We start from the raw sequence: 23,298 nt of genomic DNA, 5'->3' as shown, positions 1-23,298 counted from the left end.
TTGCTCTCGCTCTTTTCGTTTTGTATCAAAGTATGCATCGTACAATGCGTGTGCATTAGAGCGCTCTCTAAGCAACAAAGCATCGACGCAGTCACAGCAGCAGCGCTTAGAGATCGAACGATACGAGCAGCGCTGCTCTCGTTTAAGCTCTTTGAGCTGCTTGCGCTCTTTGCTTCTGTTCTTGTACTTAGATCAATGTGTGTGTGGCCGGCGGTCAGAAAAGTAAACGATACGAGCAGCGCTGCTCTCGTTTAAGCTCTTGGAGCTGCTTGCGCTCTTTGCTTCTGTTCGTGTACTTAGATTAAAGTGTGTGAGGCCGGCAGGCAGAAGAGTAAACCAGCAGTAGTATGAGTGCGTTGCCATTGACATCGTAAGCAGCGACGCATGTCTTGTAGTCGCAGAGAGATCGCAAAACGCAAGCAGCGCTGCTGTCGCTTAAGCTCTCTGAGCTGCTTGCACTCTCACCTTTCGTTCTTGCATTTAGATCAAAGAGTGTGAGTGAGGCTGGCAGCTAAGCCAGCAAGCGTGGCCGCCCACGTGGGTCAGTTGTGTTTGGACTCTTGGTGACTAAACAAAAGGTGAACTGTGAGCTGCTGCCAGCATATTAATAATAAATATTGCAACGTATATATTTTTAATTAATTAAAAACTATTAAGAACGTAACTAAATTTGTTTGAGTCACAATTACATTCAAATATTTCTTTAATTGATGGCCTTTGACCCTCAGCTCTTATTATTTATAAAAATCAAAACATACATTCAACTATTACCATTGGGAAAACTTGTGGACATTGGTCACTTGAGTGCATTTGTCAGATGAGTTGCTGCTTTGAGTTTCGTTTGATGTTCAGATTAAAGTTGCAGAAACTATAAAAAATAAATCAAAGTTATGTTCAGCAAGGCAAAAAATCAAATCAAAATATTAATTTTGAGCAAAAGGTTATTTAAACTTTTGGCGAGTGTGAGAGCAAAAAGCGAATTTGGCTGGCCAAAGGCGCTTGGCTGCATTTTATAGACAATAAAAATGATATGAAAACACAAACACAAGAGTTTCAGAAAATTGCACACAGACACATACAAAGCAATCAAAATGCATCAAATTGTGGCATGTGGCAACACAAAATGGCACAGTGGGTGCAATGTGAGTGATTTGTGGTAACAAAACAAAAGTAAAAATTAGTTTATATTTAAAATTAATATTTTAATAAACATATGTTTATTTTTTACTTACAGGTGAGTACTGATGAAATGAAAATTATGCGAGCACTAACTACTGCGCTGTCTACTGTGCACCAGTGCAGTAATTAGTACCTATGCCACACTCAATGCGTCAATTGTGTTGGCCATAATTGAAGCATGACTCTTGACTCGGCAACAGAATCACGAGTTGAAACAATGCAGCGATAATTTCTAGCGTACTATTGTACACAAAGGATACAAAGGATATCATTGAGCTTTGGGTGTCGACACAGCGTCGTTGCGCATCCGTTCAGCATGTTATTGTTTGTTGAATGTTAGTTTTCGGTTATGCAAACACGTACGTTGGTGCAACAACAACAACAACAACAACAACAATAAAGTTGCAGGAAATATGGAATCGAGTTGAGTCGAGTCGAGTGGAGAGTCGAAGTTTTGGGTGCATGTGTTTGGCTTAACTTTATGCCACAAAAGCGGCGCCGCGGCGCATAACGTTAACGTCTCTGGCCATGTTGTTGCAAGCACTTTGTTTGCTCATTTTGTTGCAGCTACAACATCATAGATGATGTTGCAGTCAAATAGCAAAGGCGCTAATATAAACATGTGTGTGTGTGTGTGTGTGTGTTGTCTGCACGTCTTGCGCTTTAGTTGCAATAAGCCTGGCTGCCTGCAAAGAAAAAAAATCTACTGCAATACGCAAATGCAGTTTTAGTTGCGTAGGCAACAGCAATAAATGTGAATTTCTATGCCACAAACTTTTGCGAAAAAACCTGCAACAAAGCGCTCAAAGCGTTGCAAGGGGGTTGCGGGGGGGTTGCATGCGTGACTGCATGTAAGCTTTGCCACATGTTGTGGCTATAAAAGTTTTTGGCAGACGCCAACGGGCAACGCTTTGTTATTTGTATTTTTACTAACCAAAAATTACGTATACGACTAGTAGTAGCGCAATCGCCATTTGATCATTTATTTATGCTATATATACACAGTTATTTGCGCTGTGCAATGCATTAGCGTAAGGATATTTTTATTTCAACTACGCGCTGCAGTCTTTGATATTTGTTTGGGTGGCGTATACTTAATTTCACATTTAATTTGTTACCTAAAGCATAAATTGTGTTTTAATTAAATACAAGTAAAGTTTTTAATAACTAACTGTGCTAGGCAGCAAGGTACAGTGGGCTATTTTGTTGTATTAGTTTTATGAAAAAATTATAAGAATATGTTAAAATATTGCTAAATAATATAAGGGGTAATAAATTCCACAATTTTATATTGCTTGAAATAAAAAAAGTAATAAACTAAATAATAAAAAATAAAAATATTGGAAAATAATATTAGTTAAAATAGTATACAGTATTTTTTATATAATATAAAAAATTCTATATTGATAATGGTCCTTGATTTTAAGCTTATAAATTTCCCTCTTTTAATATTTATGCTCAACAAATGAGTCGTTAGTGCCCACTGTGCGTTTTGGTTTGATTTATATTTTTTTATTAATGACAAATAATGATAGAAAATAATTAATTATCATTATCTTTTATTATTTATGCTCAACAAATACTCATTTAGTGCCCACTGTGCTTACTAGCTTGTTTTTTTTTTTATATATTTCACAAATAATTAATTATTGTTAAAGCAAAATCATTATTTTTCCCTTTATTATGTATGCTCAACAAATGAGCGTTTTTGACCCACTGTGCGCCATTGCTTGGCCAAATTGAAACTGTCAAATGCACAGCAGCTGATGCAATTTTATGTTTGAACTAAAAGTAAAAGGGCAGAGTTGGGGGCGTGGCAGTTGTAAAGAAAACAAAATAGCTATAGAGTAAATATTTGTTGTATGTTAATACCAAACATGACAACATTATAAAATGTAACAATTTTATGTGTTTCCAATTTTTATGTTGAAAAAATTTCGAATTTTATAGGCAATTTTATGAAATATTTAATAGGGTCTCGCTCTCTCTCTCTCTCGCTTTTGCTTGTTTATGTGCATAAATTTTATTACTGCCTTTTGTTTTTTGTTGTTGTGTTGAGGGCGAAAAGTTAATGCAACACAACATAAATGTATATTTATTTTCTTTCTTACTTTTATTTATTCATAATTCTCTGTGCGGAGTAAAATGAAATGCCAACGAAAATATGTGAAATATACAAGGACAATAAAAGTGTCGCGCTTGTGTCGCATGCCGCATATGTCATAACCACAGATGCAGGAGCAACGCCCACGCACCACGCCCACTCACACACACACACACACACACACAAGCGGCCAATGCGCACATTCCATATATCACATAATATGTATATATGCTAAATCAGCATATTTGCGAGTTTATTTACAAGGACATTTATAAAAATTTATGGCCGTGCTGGCAGGTCTTGAGATTTATGCGTCCTCGAACTCACCCCTTTGCTCACTCTCTCTCTCGCTCTCTCTCGAAGCTACCAAGTTAACCTTTTCTCACATAATTCAAAAGTCATTGTCTGAAAAACCAAAACGTTGGGCTTAAGGCTCAAAGCGTTGAGTAGGGTTTGGTGCTATCGCGATTAAGAATTTTTAAATCAAAAGGGCAACGCGCATTTTGAAAACATAGCTTAGTTTATTAATGAATTAAGTTAGCTACAATTGGCTAGTTTTGAAGCCAAAACAGACGTAAGGCTCAGGGCTATAAAATAATACAAAAAATGTAAATTTTAAAACAAATATATTATTTGTAGTTCTCTCATCACGCATACAATCAAATTTTAGTATCAAAAAATAAAAGAAAAATGTTTAAAATAAAATAGTAGTAAAATCTAAAACATATTTTCCAAGTTGTAGCAACAAAAAATCAATAAAAATGTATCAAACTTTATTGTTTAGCTATTTTATAATAGTATTGGCTGTGTTTAGCTTTTTTTTTTAAACCAAACCAAAACAAATTTAAAGCTTAAGGCATTTAGTGGCGTCTAGTAACAATTAAAATAATATAAGCAATGCAAATTTAAAAATAAATATTATAATTTATGCAATTTGAATATATAATAAATTAAAGCTAGACAATTAAAAAGAGTTATTGAAGAGTCTAGTATACAAATAAAAATTTTGATGGGAAAGTTTCATTCCAAAACAAAGTTGAACTATTTTTGTGTATTTTTGAATAAATTTTGGATTTCTTTTGAAGTTAACTGTGACTATACTTAGCTAAAACTAGCTATATTTAGCTGGTTTAGTTAGCTTTCAGTTCAAAGTTAGCCCTATTTAAAATATTTATAGCTTTAAAATAATTATAAAAATGTTGATGTCATTCCAAAACAGATGTAAACTATTTTTGTTTATTTTTGAATAAAGTTTGGCTTTTTACAAAGCTAACTTTGACTATATTCAGCTCAAATTAGCTATATAGCTTGTTTAGATAGCTTTCAGCTCAAATTTTAAAATAACTATTAAAAGTTTGTTTATTTTTGAATAAAGTTAGCATTTTTTAGCTTCTTTAGTTAAGTTTTAATTTAAAGTAAGCCTTATTCAGCTTTTTTCTAGCTGAAAAACTCAATTGGAAAGCCAAATAGCTTGTGGCAAGTACAGCTTCAACTTAATTGAACTCGTTGCAGGTGTCAAGGTGGTCAGAACTTTACATAGCAAGGACACTCATGTACATATGTACGTCTGTCTGTCCGTCGGTTTGTCTGCTAGCAACAGCAATAACAATTAACGGCATACCAATGTGTCTAGCCAGTCTGTTTTCAGACACTGACTGCAAATTTCAAAAATTTCAATTCACAAAAATGTAGAAGAATGTGCTTGCCACATATTCGTGCAGCAGGTGCATGCCACCACCCACACACACACACACAGCTTGAGTTTTGCCTGCTGGCCAACACCTGTCTGTGTTGTGTGTGTGTGTGTGGGTGGGTGGGTGGTTGGAGTTTCAACTCGTCAACTGCAACTGAGCCTGCAGCTCTTTTAATTACATAAATTGAAACTGCTAGCAAAAGAGTAAGAGTAAGAGACAGACAGCTATCAAATTTAAGCTGCTGTCTTTTCAATCAATTTAATTACAATAGACAAAAGACAGTGAGAAATTTAAAACAATGTATTAAAGCTTAAGCTAGCTTAAAGTTGGCGTAGGCTTATTGCTCACGAATCAACTTAACGAGCCAACAAACAATAAAAGGCGTTGCCTGGCTGTCAAAATCAAGCGAACAATGCTTTACAATTACAATAATGCAGAGGCGGCGACTCCTACATACGTATATCCTTTGCACAAAGGATACAGCAGCAGCAGCAGCAGCAGCAATAAATGGCAGCTCAACGTTGTTGACGTGGCATGCCCCATGTGAAGTGTTTGGAGTGAGTTGCAAGCGTCACAGCTGCCAGCTCGCTGGCAATAAAGTGGCCACGAGTCCAGTGTGATTACACGTGCTCATAAACAAGGACATAAATACCAAAGTCCAAGGTGTTGCCTAGTATCCTTCCAAATGCTCAACGCTTTTGTATCCGTCAACAGATTTACCTCCAGCTGGACACACACACACATCTCGCGCTCTCTCTCTCTCTCTCTCTCTCTCTCTCTATAGTGGAATCAATCAAGCAGCTGCAGCAGTTTCTCTGCAATTCAATAAAAACCACACTTGAGCTCAAGAGTTTGTCCACGTTTCAACCCAAACCAAAACCACACACACAGCTGGACTTATGTCCCAGGTGTCTATTTAGTTGATGTACATTCATTCGATAAGCAAAAGACTAAAAGCGGCAGTAAAAACATTCGACTTAGTCGCTACTTTTATGCTATAAACAAATACAAGTTACTTAACATTTAATAATAGTTTACTCCTCGAAAATCAAATCAAACTTTCCCAGTATTTTCTCTACGTTGCCCGCACTCTGACTAACTTAATTTAAATCCATTGTTTAAAAGCGTAAGAGAGGCAGTAAAAACGATCAATTAGTAGCTACCTTTTTCTAGAAACAAATACAAGTTAGTTAACTTTTTCTAAGTTAACATTTATTGATAATCCATTCTCCGAAAATCAAATCCAATCTTCTTTGTTTGACTGTCTTTTTAATTGTTATTCATTCATTCGTAAAAAAAACTTAACCTTTTGAAAATAACATTCGAGTAGTAACTACTTTTTCCCTTTAAACAAATACAAGATATTAAATAAAGTTATTTACAGGTTTGCTTAGTTAACAATTATTGTTAATTCTTCAAATCAAACTTCCCTAGTCTTCTCTCTTGGTTTTCCAGACTTAGTGTAACTTAACTTAATCTATTGTTTTGACTCCCTACTTAGTTAATATTCATTTATTCGTAAGAAGAGGACACAGAGAACATTCTAGCTACTTTTTTCTATAAACAAATACAATATATATAATAAAGCTGCAAGGGTTTATTTTTTTCCCAATCTTTTCACATGGTTTTCGGAACTCTGACTAACGTAACTTAATCCATTGTTTTACTTTTTGAGCAGTAACTCTTAAGACAAAAAATTATAAAAAATTAGATAGTAATAAAATAATAATGACTTAATAATATTCTTCATATTGCCCACTCTTAGGATAAAATAATAGTTCAGGGTCTACTTGTTGAATAGTAAACAAAAATTTATATATTTATATTCAAATTTGGCAGCTGTAAGATTTTGGACTTCAATTCTTATCAGCCTCTAATTTTGATGTGAGTTTGAGAGTTTTTTGACTTAATTTACACATGAGAGTTTTTAAATAAACACATGCTGTTGTTTTTAATCAATGGCAACATATTTTTTAACAGTCAAACGTACAACTCACATTTATCTACTTAAATCTCATTCCGCTCTGGCCCACAAATATTATTCAAAAATCAGCAACGCCGCTGCTCAAGGACTACCTTTGACGGTGGGCGGTGGTGGGAGATTTATTACAGCAAACATTAGAAGCGGCAAAACTCCACTTTTTTACCTACATACGTGCATCCCCTTTGGGAGCACTAAAGCACTTAAGAAAGTGGCAAGAACCCTCTTGGCAGCAAATCCGAAACCCTTTCCACTTTTCCAGCACATTAAGAAAATCACACGAGAGAAACTCAACTCAGCTCCAGCTCCAGCTCAAGTGCAGCTGCTGGTCGAATTGAATTGAATTTATGGTGACTGGCTACAAGATGTACTCACACATATGTGTGCGTGTGTATGTGTATGCGTGTGTGTGTGCGAGTGCGTGTCATTAGCGTAGTCAGCTAGGCACGAGGCCAGGAAAGAATAAGCGAAAGCTAAAGTTGTATGCAGACCCAGCTGTAATATACACTTTGCCTTAAAAGGCAAAGGCAATTATTAAAAAATATTAGTAACTGCAAATAACAGTTATGAGTGTTTGAAAACAACATAAAGCATATTTATATATTCTGCATAAGCATTATATTTTTTTCAGATTTTTTTTAAAGCCTAAGCTTAAAAGAAGAATTAAAAAAAAAATTCTATAATTAATGAATATTTTATAAGACGACTGCGCTTATTTAAGTACAACATATAAAGTATAAAAAGTTCGCTTTAATTCTTTCTATAAATATAATATTATGTGTTGTATTCCTAACAATTGAAAAATAATTCATTTCTAATAACATTTTTATATAATTTAAAATGGAATTTATTTCAAACAAAATCTCATTGCATAATTTAGCTTTAAAAAGTTTATTGCTGGCTGTAAAACGCTTGATTAGCGTGTTCAAGTTGTTAAACAACTTTAAAGGCATCTTCATACGCAAATTGGTGTCTATAGCTCTTTTAGTCAGCGAGATCTTGTTGTTCATACAGACGAACATGGTCTCAATCGACTAAATTTGCTATATGCTAGTTTATGGACACAATGTTACAAACAGCATGCGCAGCACCAATATACCCCTTTCTAATAAAAACAATAATAACAAAGTGTATAAAAAGGTGTAATGTTTTATTGCATGTGGCTGCAAATGTGAGTTATATATGAGCTTAAACACGGAATTTACATTATGCAAACACAGACAGAAACCTTATATGTCGTACGCCCTTAAATCCCGTTACGCCCACAAAAAAAAACATAAAAGAAAATAAAACAGCAGCAGCGCACGAGGCAAAGTTAAATAATGTACTTACCAGCTGGCTATTATTTTTTGTTTTTTTTTTTTGAAATATCAAGTATACGGCGCTTAAGAAATTGGCCTAGAAATCTAAAAGTTACCCTCATAAATCTTCAACTGCAGGTCATTGATTAATGAGAGCGCCGCCAAGCTGCTCGCCTAAGTCACCACATAGATAGATGTGGGAACAATGCATTTCTGACATGCTAGTTAGCTATAGAGAGTAACGTGACATGGCGGAGTGCGAGCATGCATGCTTGAGAGAATCAGAGAGGGAGAGAGATGAGAGAGGGGTATCTTAGGAATGGTGGCCATGTGCAGAGATACCGATGATATAAGTTGCTATTCTCAGTTAGCAGAACGAAAGCGTGCTCCAGTGGCCGGCAGCGTGGCAGCGTGTGGAGAAGGTGCGTACATGATGGGGCGGGGGGCTGTTTTTTGGGGCTGGCCGGTGGCGGGTTGGGGGGGAGTTGGGTTGTGGTTTTGGTGGATACCTAGTTTTGCAGAAAACTGTAATGAGGAAATAACAAATAACTCTGCGGATTTATTTGATGAATGGTTTGATGATGTCTCGTGATAGAGCGGCTGAATTTTAACTCTCTTTGGCATGTAGTGTATGATAGGCAGGACACAGATGCCAGAGGTGGCGGAGCCTAGGCGCCAATAGAGACGTCAACGTCAAGTTACGTGATATGTCAGGCTAAGAGTGTGCCCACGTTGCGCACCTAGAATTCGGCTAAGGGGGAAGTTATGTGAGTTAAAAGGAGTGCTCACGCTGTGTCTTTTCACGACATTTCCGCTAATTGCTGCGGGCACAGTCGTTGGATAAACTTATTCATAGTGTACTGGGCTGCACTGCTGTGTGTGCTATGGTGTTGAGTTGTTCGGGTCCTGGTTGTGCTATGACTGATAGAAGGCGAATCTAATTCTGTATATATTTTTACGCATCACAGTTTTTTATGCCGCAACGAGAGTGTTAGGACGCGTTTTGAATCGTATATCATTGAGCTGCTTTTTTGCTCCTGCTTGGCTGCTGTTTGTGGGCGCTATTGGAGGTAAAGTCTCAGTTTTAATACTGATGTTTTTATATGTTTTTATTCTAGTAATGTTTAGTCTGTAATATTTATGAGGTTGCGAGCTTACGTACCTTTGAGTTCCGCGCAAATGTTAATCTTTAGCGGTTCTGTGCCACTTTGCGGGCAAAGTGTGCTTTTTGCTTTATTTTTTGTGTGTTTTATGTATTTGTTTATTTATATTATTTGGTATACCTGTGATCAATATTGATTTAGAGCGTGTCAATGATGAGTCTTTTGCGTGGGTGGAAAAATTATATTCGGTGCGCTACATTGCTGAGGTCTTTTTTGTGCAAGTATATGTCCAGTGTTAACTAAAGTTGTATTTGTTAATGCAATACACGCGTGTTGAGTTGAGTGGATGGCTGTCGGCTGGTCAAGAAGGCGGACGGCGCTCGTCCTTGATGTGTGGCAAAGTACATGAAGATTAAAAAAGCATGACTTCGAATAATATGTTCGGTATCATATCAGCAGACAGCAGACGCCATTTTTTCACGTTTTTTTGCTGTCAATAACAACAGAAACATAATCACGGCGGCGCTTTCACACGCTCCGCCTCTCTTCTCTCTCTGCGTGCGTGGCATGGTTCGGCTCGCGCTCACTCTGCGACGTGCGCAGAGAACAGAGCCCACAAAGGCAGCGACAGCATTTGTTGCCCAAATGAATACCACAGCAAATGGCAAATGCTTAAATTTATTATTATTTAAAACAAGTTACTAACTTAGTTAATTTATTATGCACATCTGCTGTGCACAGCGCTGACAACTTATTAGCGCTTTTAACATTAGTTGCGGGTGTGCGCTGTTAACAGCGCTGCTAATAACAGCGTGCAGCAGCAGCAGCAGCAACAGCAAAGTCAAAAGCCCAACAGCAATAACAAACAAGCGGCGACGGCAGCGCAGCGACGGGCGGCGTTAGTTTTTTTCAGTTTTTTCCTTAGTGCAAAGCCGCCAAGTTGTCTGTCGCGTCGCGTTGTCGCGTTTTCGTTTTTTTGTTGTTGTTTATTAAACTACTATTGTTAACTACGGCTGCTTGGTTTGTGCCATGTGCACAACTTTTCGCTGTTATGTTTTACTCTCTATGTGAGTGTGTGTGTGAGCTTTGTGTAAAATTTAAGCACGCCTTGCTCAACGACAATAACAAGTGCAGTGGCGTAGGGCAAAATCAACAGCTGTTTGCCAGCAGCTGAAGCGAACGGAGCAAGCCAAATGACAAACGGCAAAGGGGCGCAGTTCGAATAATTAAAGAACAAATGCGCGCGCGTCGGCAAAAATAATAGAAGCAATAATAACTAACAGCAACGACATACAACGACAACAACAATAGCTTGCATAAATTCAATGTACCGTAATTTTGTGCTGCTGACTACAAAACAAAATGTGCTGCGCGTGAACTTTTAAATACCCTGCAAAGTGTTTTGTGTTACATTTCAAAAATTTTATAGCTGTATGTGTGCGTATGTTATTTTATGCAAGTTGCAAGCTGTAAATAAATAGTGAGAGCAAGCGAGAGCGTGCGCGAGCGAGCGAGCGAGAGAGCGCGTCTAAGCTAGTGAAAGCGAGAGTGTGTGTAGGGTAATTAACAGTCGTGTGCGCTCTACTTTGGCTGCATACATTTTGTGCGTGCGTTTGTGTTTTTTTTTCGCCTTTTTTTTTGCGTTGTTTCTTTTGCTGCGCTTTCACGTGCATGGCTGCTGACACTGACTGCGCTGCCAGCAACGTTTTGCAACGGTTAAATAAATGCAAACAGAAATTCCCATGCGGCTGCTTAGCCCAGTGTACTACGCCTACAATGCTGCGCTCATGTTAACAGTCGTCGCCTCTGTCGCTGTCGCTGTTGCTGTCGACGTCGGCGTAAGCTTAGCTGCTGCATAACACTGTGAGGACAGCAGCGCTGACTGCTCTGCGATATGTATGTTGTGCCCATTCAAGAACAATCATGCACATAATTTATGCTTTAAAATTAAGAGACAAGTAGCGCTTTTTAAGAGCAACATTTCTATTATGTAAGCGTCAAAGGCAAAGGTCATGCAAATAACTTCAAATGAAACTAAAATGTCTCAATACAAAGCAAATTAACATAAATTCATTTTATTTGTTTTTTCTTGCATACCAACGCTCAACGCTAGGGAGCGTAAGCGCAAAAAAAAAGAGTTCAACGACGTTTGCCACAGGGTTAGTTTCAATTTGCAGCAAGCAGGGGAAGCAAGCGCTGTTGTCAATAACTTTGGGCCTGGCTAACACACACACACACACACACACATACATATAGAGACAGCTACTGGCGACGACAACTGCCTTGCATTCTACTCGGCTATATTCCCTTAAGAAAAATCAATGTAATTGTTTGGCTATATATTGTGCTATTGCCCAATGGCCCAGTCAGCAAACTAAAATTCATGATTTTCTACTCTTTGAATAACAAATTTTAAGCAATGGCCAAAATGAAATATTGCTGTTGACCTGAAAAAAAAATCAATTGCAACCAAACTTAAATAGAAACCATGTCAAGAGCACTTTGTGTTGCAAGTTAATGCAAACGTCGATGCTTGCAACAATTTTTTTTATTGCTGCTGCTGCTGCTGCTTGGACTTGAGCAAGTTGTTAGACTTATTTTTAGCAAGCAAATTAACGCGAGTCCAACAATTAAGCCAAGTCAAAGAGCCGCCGGCAAAGCTGCTACGTGCTTTTGACGCACTTTTCCAAAATTTCGAGTCTCCCCCTCTCTAACCAAATGCATTAAAATAAAGTCTTCACCAAGCAGCAACGTGGCAAGTAAGTCAGGGCAATTCTACTCAAGACCAAAACGAATCCAAGCTGCGCTTTAGTATGTCAAGTGGCAAGTGGCAAAGCCAAAATGAGGCTAAAACATATGTAAATATGCATACATCAAGCTAAAAGATTATAAAAAAAACTTAAATTTTTGGCTGCCACAGTTTTTACTTTGAAACCTTTTTGAATAAATATTTTGCGGTTTTAATAAAAATAAAAAATAAATAAAAAATAAAAAAAAAAAATAAAAATAAAAATTCTCATAAGAAATGCATTGACATAAATGCAAAATGTTTTATTTAGCATATCAGTTAGCGATTTGTCATATATTTATATTATTTTCAATTTTAACTAGAAACATTTTGCTTGGAATCATTATTTATATGCATATTTCTTTTATTTGAAGCTAAAATATTATAAAAAAATTTCAAAACATTTATTTTTACTAGAAATATTTTTTTTTGTTGCTATATTTGCTTGTTTATTTATAAAAATGCTCATTGACACTTATAAAACAAATAAATGCAAAATTTTTTACTTAGCATATCAGTTAGCAATAATTATCAATGTGATTTATATATTTTTCTATTATCTTTGATTTTATTCGTTTTATTTTTATGCATATTTCTTATATTTTAAGCTTAAATATTAGAAAAAAAATCTCTACGAATTTTTGGCTGCTACATTTATTTTTCCTAGAAATATTATTTTAATTTTGTTTATTGCTTTGCTATATTTGCTTAATTTTATTTATAAAAATGTTCATTAAGACTTGTAAATTAATTGGTTAGCAATAATTATCAAACTGGCTTGAATTATATATTTTAATTTTAACTAGAAATATTTTGCTTGCTTTTATAATTAATACGCATATTTCTTTTATATGACACGGGCTATGTTTAATCGATTTACTTGCCTATAAAATACGTTTGGCTTGTATTAACTTTAGTTACAGCTCTCACAGCTTGACTGACGACATTTGCTTGAGCAAGCGACATAAAGCTAAAGAGCACACATAAACATTAGCAATTGCCATTTTTATTTTTTTTTTGTGCTTTTGCATTTTTTATTTAGCCAATAATCACAACAGTGCCCTTCGTACCTTACAGCAACTGCTGCTGCGTATTTGTATGTGTATGTGTGTGTGAGTACGTGGCATGCCACTTGGCTGCTTGCTATGTATGCTTGACTCCAAGCAAGAATCATTTAATCAATTATGCTAAAAACGACGTCGACAGCAAACGATGTATCGTAAAAATGTTTGCAAAACTTACGATACCCTTTACGTGTCGCTTGCTGTCTCGCTCTTACACTTTCTTTGCATGTGTGTGTGTGTGTGTGTGTGTGTGTTGGCCCGACTTTAGTTATTGCTTGTGCATACGACGCGGCGCGGCACGTTTACCTTTTCTAGTATAAATAATTAATTAAATGTACATCAACTGTGTTTGCAAAGCTAAGCTACAGTTACAGTTACAGTTTACTGTTACGGTTACGATTACGATTACACGCCCTCAGACACCCCATTGAGCAGTTAACAAAAAACCTTCACATTGATTAGCTGCATGCCAATTAAAAATAATTATTAGCTAACTGACATTCCAATTCCAATTTTCAATTAAAGCTGACAATGCATTTTGTAAGCATATTTAATTGATTTAAAACAATTGTTAATAATTATTGACTAGCTGACATGCTAAGTAAACAATTTAAAGCTAAGGCTGCAACTAATCAGAGAAAATTTGTTTTCGTTTTAAGGATTTTATAGGAAAATGGCTGTAAACTATTATATTATTTATATAATATATATTTTTTAATTATTTATTTTTATTTCAATTAAAGTTGACAATGTAATTGGTAAGGAATTTTAATTGATTTAAAACAATTGTTACTAATTATTGACTAGCTGACATGCTAACTAAACAATTTTAAAATTTAGCAAAATGGCTAAAAGCTAAAATAATGTTTACAATAATATTGTTTATATAATATGCACTTTTAAATTATTTATTTTTATTTTTATTTGCTTTTATAAACATTATTGCGTTTTGTAAGGATTTTTAATCGATGCAAAACAATTGTTAATAATTATTGGCTAGCTGACATGCTAAGTAAACAATTTTTTATTATAGAAATAGGCTATAAGCTAGTGTAATGTTTATAATAATATTTTTTCAAGTAAACAATTTTGCATTAAAGTTGCCAATGCATTTTGTAAGAATTTTTAATTGTTTTAAAATTGTAAATTGCAATTTTAAAATTTAGCAAAATGGCTATAAACTAGCGTAATAATTTTATTAATATTTTTTATATAATATATACTTTTTAATTATTTATTTTAATATTTATTTGCTTTTTTAAACATTTTCGACAAACGTTGCTTTTAGCTTTTCAGCACTCAGCTTGAGGTTTGCTGCTTTGTGCGCAAAGCTTTGGCTTGTTGGCAATGCACATGTATGTGTGCATGTGTGTGTGTGTGTGCTTTGGCCCTTATTTGTTGCCACTTGAACTTTTCAACCTTATGGGTCCTTGTGGGGGGCAAAACAGACACACACAGAGCAAACAATAAGTGCACAATTGTTTTTGTTCGTGGTTTCCACTTGAAGTTATCTAGCAGTATCATATGCTAATGAGTGTGTGTGTGTGTGCGTATGTGTGTGTTCTGCATTTCCTTTTATTTATGCATATAGTCGCTTATTAGCGCAAGTTTTGTTTGCTCAAGATTTGATTTGTGCCCATATCGAGGTCACTGTCATTTCTCATCGTGCTTGGCGTCAATTAAAATCATTCCACTAACAGTTTGGTATACATTTCATTTGATTTTTATTTCCTTTTTGTTTTGTTTTTTTTTTTAAGCTGCCTTGTTTAATCGATGGCGTCAATTGCTTTCTACTTGACTCATAAGCTTTTCAATTTGCACACAGTTCGTTTGACTGCCTTTTAGCTCAAGTGTCTGTACTTCAACACACACACACAGGCACACACACATGCACATATATATTGAGATAAAAGCGTGAATCAAGTGTAGCTTATAGAACTTTATAAACGCTTCATATTGCTCAAGTTCGCTAAGAGCTAGAAAACTATTTTTAAAATAAAGTCTACGATAATAATTATTATTCATTATTTATAATTTTTTATATTTATATTATACACTAATAATTATACTAATAATGTGCTAGCTCTGAGAATTTATAGAAATATTTACTTATTTATTATTATTTATTCTTAAAATAGAACAATAGTTGTGAATTTATAGAAGATTTAATTTACTGTTTAGCTTTAAATTGCGCAAAAAAATGCAATTTTTTTGATTTGCTAAATTTAAATTGAACAGCTATAAAAGTATTTTTAAAATTAAGACTACGATAATAATTTTTAACCATAATTTTTTTTAACTTTTTTTATTTTATTGCGCTCAAAATAAAACAATAGTTGAGAATTTATAGAACATATAATTTAGTGTTTGATTTTATATAAATCGATCTTAGATAATCATAAATTTGAATTAAACACCTAGAAAACGATTTTAAAATAAAGACTTCGATAATTTTTTTTTATAGTTCTTTAGATTATTTTATTTGGCTCAAAATAAAACAAAAAGTTCTTGGAGTTTATATATATTTATTTATGAAATATTTTTATTAAATTTACTGTTTGGTTTTAGATTGAGCAAAAAAATGCAAAATTTTTGATAAGTTTTAAAATAAATACTAAATAATTAACATTTTTTATTTTATTGCGCTCAAAATAGCTTAAAAGTAATAATCTGCTAGTGCTGGGAATTTTATAGAATTATTTTTATTTCTTTTGCTGTTTGGTTTTAGCTTGAGCAACAAAAATTAAAACTCTGCGTTAAACATAACTTTTGAGTTTTATTTTATGACGCTAATTGAAGAGCAATTATTATTATTTAAATATTTTTAGCGCTAAACTTAGCTGCTCTAGTTGAAGTTCGACAGTTTTGCAACTGCCAAATTTTGCAAAAATGCTCAGGCTCAAGCTTGTTTTGATTTTCGTGGCATTTTCATGTTAATTTTTCGCTTCTGGATCTATCTAAAGATATCCATGTCATTGCTTATGTATGCCACATGGCTTGTCTCGCTGCTCTGCTCTCTATTGTTCCAAAGCTATCTATACAACTGTCAATGAGGCGGCGCATGGAAATTGTGAGGCTTTTATCACTGCACAAAACTTAAACAACACGAATGAGCATGCATATGCAGGTCTGTGCATGCCTATGAATAAAAAACACACACACACACACAATCTATACAATAATAGTTCAGTATGAAAAACAGGCAGAGTGACAATTGTGTGGGCGGCCTTTTGTTGCTGAGCTGAGCAAACCGCAAAAGTCAATGTACTATGAATAAAACAGAAACAAATAGTCGAACTTGCCTCTGCTATTTGCAATTTGCAGTTGCTGCACGCATTAAAATTTATAACACACAAATTTTGTTGTCAAATTTTTTAAGTATTGGGGCGCTTCAATTAGTTGAAGAGCAAATGAAATTGCAGGCTAATTGCTTAAACAATAAAAATCATTTTTACATAATAACTTTAAGTTAAGTTTGAAAAACTAAAATTAAGCTTATTAAAGTTTAAAACTAAATTACAGCTGTGCTAGATTTTTTTTTACCAATATGTATTATTTTATTTGTTTATAAAGGATTCACTAAGCTACTCTCTGAATAATTAAATTTGTCAAAGCATTTCTTAACAAAATTATGAATTTTACTGGAATTGGTTTTTTTTTCACTCAAATAAATTCTAAATAATTATTCAAAATAATAAGATTGTACATAAATTTGCAAAAGTCAGTCACTCTACAAATATTTAAATAATTAAAAATTTTTTTTATTACAAGCAGTAAATTAATACAAAACATCGATACCATTTAAGCAAAAATAATAATAAAAGCAGTAATAATTATAATTTTTCAAATTTCTTTTGATAAATTTGAATTATTAAAATAATTAAGTCTTATTGAGGTACCAAAACATTAATAATAATTGCAATAGCAATAACATATTAATTCATAAATTAAAAAAAGCTATAATTATAAAATTTTGTCACATTGCTGTTATTAAATTTCGAAAAATAGCAAAATTTGAATTATTAAAATTAATAATAAATGCAAAAATGCCACAATTTAATTCATAAATTAATAAAAGCTATAATAAAAAAATAGCTAAATTTGAATTATTAAAAGAATTGAGTTTTATTAAGCAACAAATCCAAAATAATATGCAAACAATTCCATGCCTAAATTAATAAAAGCTATAATTATAAAAATTTGTCATAATTTCTAGCTCGAATATTATTAATTTTGCCTGATTTTATAAGCAGAGCGCAACTATCGATAAACTTTTGAGCATAAATTAGACGTAGCTTTGAAAACTGAACAGCAGCTGCAAATATAGTTGCTGCTTACTTTTGTTTCTATATATACATATATGTCTGGCAATATCGTTATTACTCGTTCTGATTGCAATTGCAGTTGGCTGCGACTCATTGGCAATTCAGCTGGTGAACGTTTTCATTTAGAGCCAGCGACAACAGCTAAGCCGTACTTCAAACTCAAAACTCTTGTGAGTGAGTGTGCTACTGGATATATATGATGATATGCTATATATACATGTGTGTGTGTGTGTGTGTGTGTGTGCTGCGTAGCATTTCGATGAGCTCAGCGCGATTGCATTTGTCATGCATTATGCATTATACATTGAACATAAAGCACCCACTATATGCAATATACATATAGACACATCATCATCATCATCATGAACATTGTCTGTAGTCGTTGTCGAGCGCATATATCAGTACAGACTATACTATAAGTTGTATATTTTTAGCATAAATATATATTTAATTACAGCTAAAGAAAGATATGCGCTAGAAATTCGTCATCAAGTTTTTATTAAATTGTAGTTGCTTTAGCTTTGCAGCAAGTTACAGCAAAGTGCTGCAAAATTTTCTCTTATGCAATTGATGTGTGTTGAGAAGTTTGCAAGCAACAAGCGCTGAATGCAGTCATGGGCGTAGCTGGCAGCGTGCTAAAGGGGCGCTCCATATAAGCTTAATTTAAAGTAAAAGTGCTGCTTACTTATAATAAATTATGCAATAAATAGTGCAAATTAAATACAAAATATTAAAAAAAAAAATTAAAAAAATAAAAATATTTTTGCTTTAATATTTACATTTATTGTTAACTACTGGGCGCTGTCTATAAATTATATATATGCGTAAAAGTGCTGCTTACTTAGTTCAAATTAAATACAAAATATAATAAAATTAAAAAAAAAATTAATGAAAATATTTTTGGTAAATGTTTACATTTATTGATTGATTTACAATATATTATTATAGCAGCATTTATTTATGGCTATTTTTTTATGTGCTGCTAAATTGTAATAAAATATGCAATAAATAGTAAAAAATTAAGTACAAAATATAACAAAATTAAAAAAAATAAAAAACTATAAAATAAAAATATTTTTGCTAAATGTTTACATTTATTTATGACAGTTAAAAAAATAAGTACAAAATATTTAAATAAAAATTTTAAAATAAATATATTTTTGCTTATACTAACACTTATTGATGATTTACAATATATATATATATATTTGGCAGCATTTGTTAACTACTGACCCCCCTTCAAATTACATGCTAACTACGCCACTGGGCACTGCACTCTTGTCTTGCTGTAAATCATTGGCTTCAATGCAGCTACAAGTCCAATCTTAATTCGGCATTGAGTGTTTTGTGCTCGAGTTGCCTCGAGTTGTCCCCAGCTGTGGTCGAAAACTGTCACACAAAGAGACCCAAACAAGACTCAAGCCATGAAGGGAGCGGCTGCCATTCATGAGAATTATATTCAAATTTTGTGCTTATTACGAAGCAAGGACAACTTGCAGTTGGCCATAAAATTGCTTCGCAATTGCTTTCAACTTCAGTTGCTAGCTCCAATTATTATTGCGTGTGTGTGTGTGTGTGTGTGCACTTTGTACTCTAAATTTGAATTTAATTAGAGTTGATTGAAATCTTAATTTTGCAGTTTGCCAAGTGCCTTGCAATTAAATTGCCAACCACAGCCCACAAAACCACAATTCATTTTCTTCGATTTAAACCCCAATAAATAATATATTATTGCTTAAGTTAAATTAAACATTGCAGTCGTTGTTTTGCTTTTGTTAGAAATATTAAATATATTAATAGAAAGCTTGCAACGATTTTTATAAATGTCTAAATGCAGCATTAATAAAATATACAATAGATTAAAATAAAATATGCAACAAAATTGTTAAACAAAAATATATAAAAAAATATATATAATGTGCAAATAATATAATTTAAAAATTGAAAACAAATAATTATTTTATTGCAGTAAAAAACACAAATTTTAAATATAATTATATAGCACAGAATTATTTTATTGCACCAAAAACTAAAAAAAAGAAAAATATGTATTTTTAATATTTAGAATACAAATTTTAAATATTTTTTTTTAGCAAACTTGAATATGCTATAAATATTTTAAAAGCAAATAAATATTTTTTAACAGTAAAAACTAAAAAAAAAAATATATTTATTTAAATATTTATATTACAAATTTCAAATATTATTTGGTGGCTTTTTAACAAATTTGAATATGTTATTGATTGATTGAAGCAATTATTTTATTACATTAAAAACTAAAAAAAACATATGTATATATTTTAATATATATAATACAGCTTTTAAAAATTATTTTGCTGGCTTTTTAGCAAATTTGAAATTAGATTTTGATGCTTTTTGATATTTTATATATTTTTATTTAGCTAAATATAAAATAAATTGATTGATTGATTTAACTTTAAGCTTAACTGAACAAAATTAAAGTAAAAGTTATGCGCACATATTATGTAAATAATTAAATAAAATGCTTAGTAAATAATGTATATATTTTTTGTTTTAGAACATAACTTTGCTAATTCTAGACTTAAAACAGTTGCTAGCAAGTTCAAGTTGAATGAACTGCTTAGAATATGCGCGCAGCACTTTCAAGTTTTCAAATCATAAGCAGCTTAGCAATATCTCTAAGCTGTAACCAACACACACACACGCACACATGAGTTAGCTGTGTGTGTGTGTGTGTGAGTTCATATTTACACAGACTGAAGTTAAGCCTTTGCCTTTAGCTGCTTTGGGGTTGGCAAATTGTCTCATAATTAAATGTGCTGAGCACTAATAAGCTTTAAATCTATTTGCAGCCTCAATGTCTGACGAAGTGCCTTTGGGTCGTTTATCCCAAATATTTGATACGCTTACGAGTCTACAAGAGCAACAGCAACAGCAGCAACAGCAGCAAGAGACGTTGCAGCTGCAACAGGCGGCTGTGGGTCGTCGCTCGTCGTCGCTGTCACCATCGGCAACGCCAGCAAGCGCATCTGCCTCAACATCGGGTCGTGCCACGCCCAGTGCGGCGGCACAAACGCTTTACTATACAAATACGCACAATTACTATTTACGCTCGCAAGATGGCGCCAGTGCGCCACATTTTCTGCATACATTTCCATCGCACTATTTGCAACAGCAGCAATGGCAACAACAGCAGCAGCAGCCACCATCGCTGCCCATACATCTAACTGGGGGCGCTCGTTTGGCCAGCGGCTTTACTTTGACTGGCTCACGCTCAGCTTCATGCTCGCTGCATGGCTCACCGCTGCCAGCAAAGCGTGCCACATCGTTCAGCGGCGCCAGCAGCTCAACGCCCAACAGTCCGCAGCTGCTGCCGCGTCGCACGCAGCGGCCACCGCCCATACCAGCAAAGCCTAAAGCTGCAGCTCAAGCATTAGAGCAGCATTTGGAGCTTAACTATGCACAAACATTGCCCGAGGTATTTAACGCACTTTGCTTATTAATTGTTTAGCTTATGCAATCTACGGCTTATAGATAAACTGGCAGGAGCGCTGCCTGGAGCTGCATTTGGAGCTGCATCGTTCTAAGAATCAAGCAGGGCGTATACGTGATATGCTACGTGATAAGGTAAGTCACAGCAGCAGCAATATTTTTAAATAAATTTAAAGCGCCTGCAAGGCGCTGCTTGAATTTGAAATTCGAGTGAAATAACCTGCGTTGACCCTTTGCAAAGTTTTGCAACCACCTTCAGTTCACAGCGGCTGAGCGGCTCAATTGTTGTTTTTCCCTCAGAGGCCTAGACGACCGTTCAGTCTCTGCTATGTGTTTGCTTGTAATGTTTGTCTATAGGGCGTGTGCCCCACACACACACACACAATGGAATAGTTTCGCTGTTGATTTTAGTCGCAAGACTTGCGGTGGAGACTCCGCCGCCATACACAGGATGCATGAATAGATTCTCAGTTGTGTGTGCCCGCCTGCAAAACTTTAAGTTCATTTCCTTTGATATGCATAAGAAATCAAGTAATTGCATTTGCTTGCAGTCCATACACTGACTAACTACATATATGTCCCGACTTGCATTTTATCCATTTTTAATTGGCAGCGCTCCCAAGCACAAGCAGCAACCTTAACATCTACTATACAGTTACTTGTGCATTAAAAGAAAATTATATAACGATCGCATTGCTTTAAGTTATATGCAATGAATATATAATTTTTGCTGCTCTTTCGACATTCGCTTTTGTTAGAATATTCTCTTTGTTATTCATAGCTGCATAAGCTTTTTGACTTTGTGCTGCTTTTGTTTGCTTATATTTATTTATAACAACTATTGTATTCATATCTAAAACTAGTAATAGCTATATAGCATTGAGATTTGTTGCGCAGCTATGCTGCATTAATATTTGTTTTATTAATGCACTTAAAATAATTTATATTATGAAAAATATCTATAGTATCGATACATAATAATACTATAAAACTCAGATTTCTTGCACCAATATAGTTTAAGCAATTATTTTAAGCGCTCAAGCTAGTTAGTTTCATTAATGTGCTTGAATTTATTTATAGCTTCTAAAATATCGATAGTATAGAAGCCACTGAAGCTGAGATTTATTAAAGAATTATAGCTAAGCAAATATTGCTAGCGCGCAAATTAAGCAACTTTAATGATTTTTGTGTTAGTTATTAACATATCGATAAATTGTATATCAACATTTGTTTCATTTATAAGTTTAGCAGTTTGTTTTAGCGCTTAAATAAAAAGTTACAATGATTGTAATAAAAATTAGTTATATTTTATAAAATATCGATAGTATAGCTTAATGATAAGCCACTGAAGCTGAGATTTGTTAAGCAATTATAGGAAAGCAAGTTTTCTAGCGCTCAAATTATTCAATTTTAATGATTTGTGATTATATATATGATTATATATCGATAGTATCGATAAGCTGTATAACTCTAGAACTAACAGCCGTTGCACAATTATACGTTTATCTATTTGTTGCAGCGCTTAAATTAGCTAGTTTCATTCAAAATTTATAAAAATTAGCTATATTTTATAAAATATCGATAATATCGATAAATAGCAAAGCTCTAAAACTGCAATTTTTGTACAATTAGCAAACAACAAACATTTTTGCAGCGCTTTTATTATGTAACTGCATAAAAATATAATTATATATGTTAAAATATCAATAATATCGATTAATGATAACTCTTTAAAAATGAAATTTTTCAACCATTAGCAAACAACAAATATTTTTGAAGCGTTTTTATTAAGTTATTCCATGAAAAATAATTATATATGTTAAAATATCGCTAGTAGCGCTATAGCTTTCTTTCTAATTTGCTAACACTTGCTCTCACTTGCTTGATTTGATATCAAGTGTTGATGCTTTTAGTAGCAAACAACGCTTCAATTAGTTAGTGAGTCTCAATGATGAGCTGAGCTGAGCTGTCTGCTCAATTCAGTCAGTTCATTGAATGTACTTCAAGTTGAGCGCGCGCACTCACATTGGTATTATGTTGCCCCCACCCCCACCCATATACGTTGCATGTTGCATGTGGGCAACGTGTGTGCGCTGAACATAAATGGGCAATGGCCACTATTTCATGCTGTCACTTTGCCATATGCTGGTGATTGCACACATCGGGACAGAGAGCGAAACAGTTAGCACACATAAGTGCCATAAGCTATAAGTCATGTGCCGCATCAGGGGCGGGTACGGGAGTCTTCTCACTCTCTGCGCTGTCTGCGCGTTAACGCGTTGAAA

At 34.0% G+C, this 23,298-nt stretch overlaps 1 protein-coding gene across 8 annotated transcripts in view; it reads left to right on the top strand.

The window, feature by feature from the left end:
• LOC108606493 (CG43867) overlaps positions 1-23,298 on the top strand; it is a 101,453-nt gene that overhangs the window by 5,260 nt on the left and 72,895 nt on the right. For 4 of the 8 annotated variants that reach the window (XM_017996646.2, XM_017996648.2, XM_017996645.2 and 1 more), the window contains exons 1-3: positions 10,325-10,429; positions 20,374-20,999; positions 21,056-21,148. In XM_017996646.2, coding sequence (XP_017852135.1) covers positions 10,414-10,429; positions 20,374-20,999; positions 21,056-21,148 — 735 coding nt within the window. In that variant the 5' untranslated portion in view covers positions 10,325-10,413. Of the gene's footprint in view, positions 1-10,323; positions 10,430-11,151; positions 11,259-20,373; positions 21,000-21,055; positions 21,149-23,298 lie in introns of those variants that run through there. The other 4 variants (XM_017996643.2, XM_017996640.2, XM_017996642.2 and 1 more) reach the window with 3 other exon arrangements.

Source organism: Drosophila busckii, chromosome X (assembly GCF_011750605.1).
Source record: "Drosophila busckii strain San Diego stock center, stock number 13000-0081.31 chromosome X, ASM1175060v1, whole genome shotgun sequence".
NCBI lineage: Eukaryota > Metazoa > Arthropoda > Insecta > Diptera > Drosophilidae > Drosophila > Drosophila busckii.
Note: the sequence above shows the minus strand (reverse complement) of the source record. Positions and strands in the feature narration are given on the sequence as shown.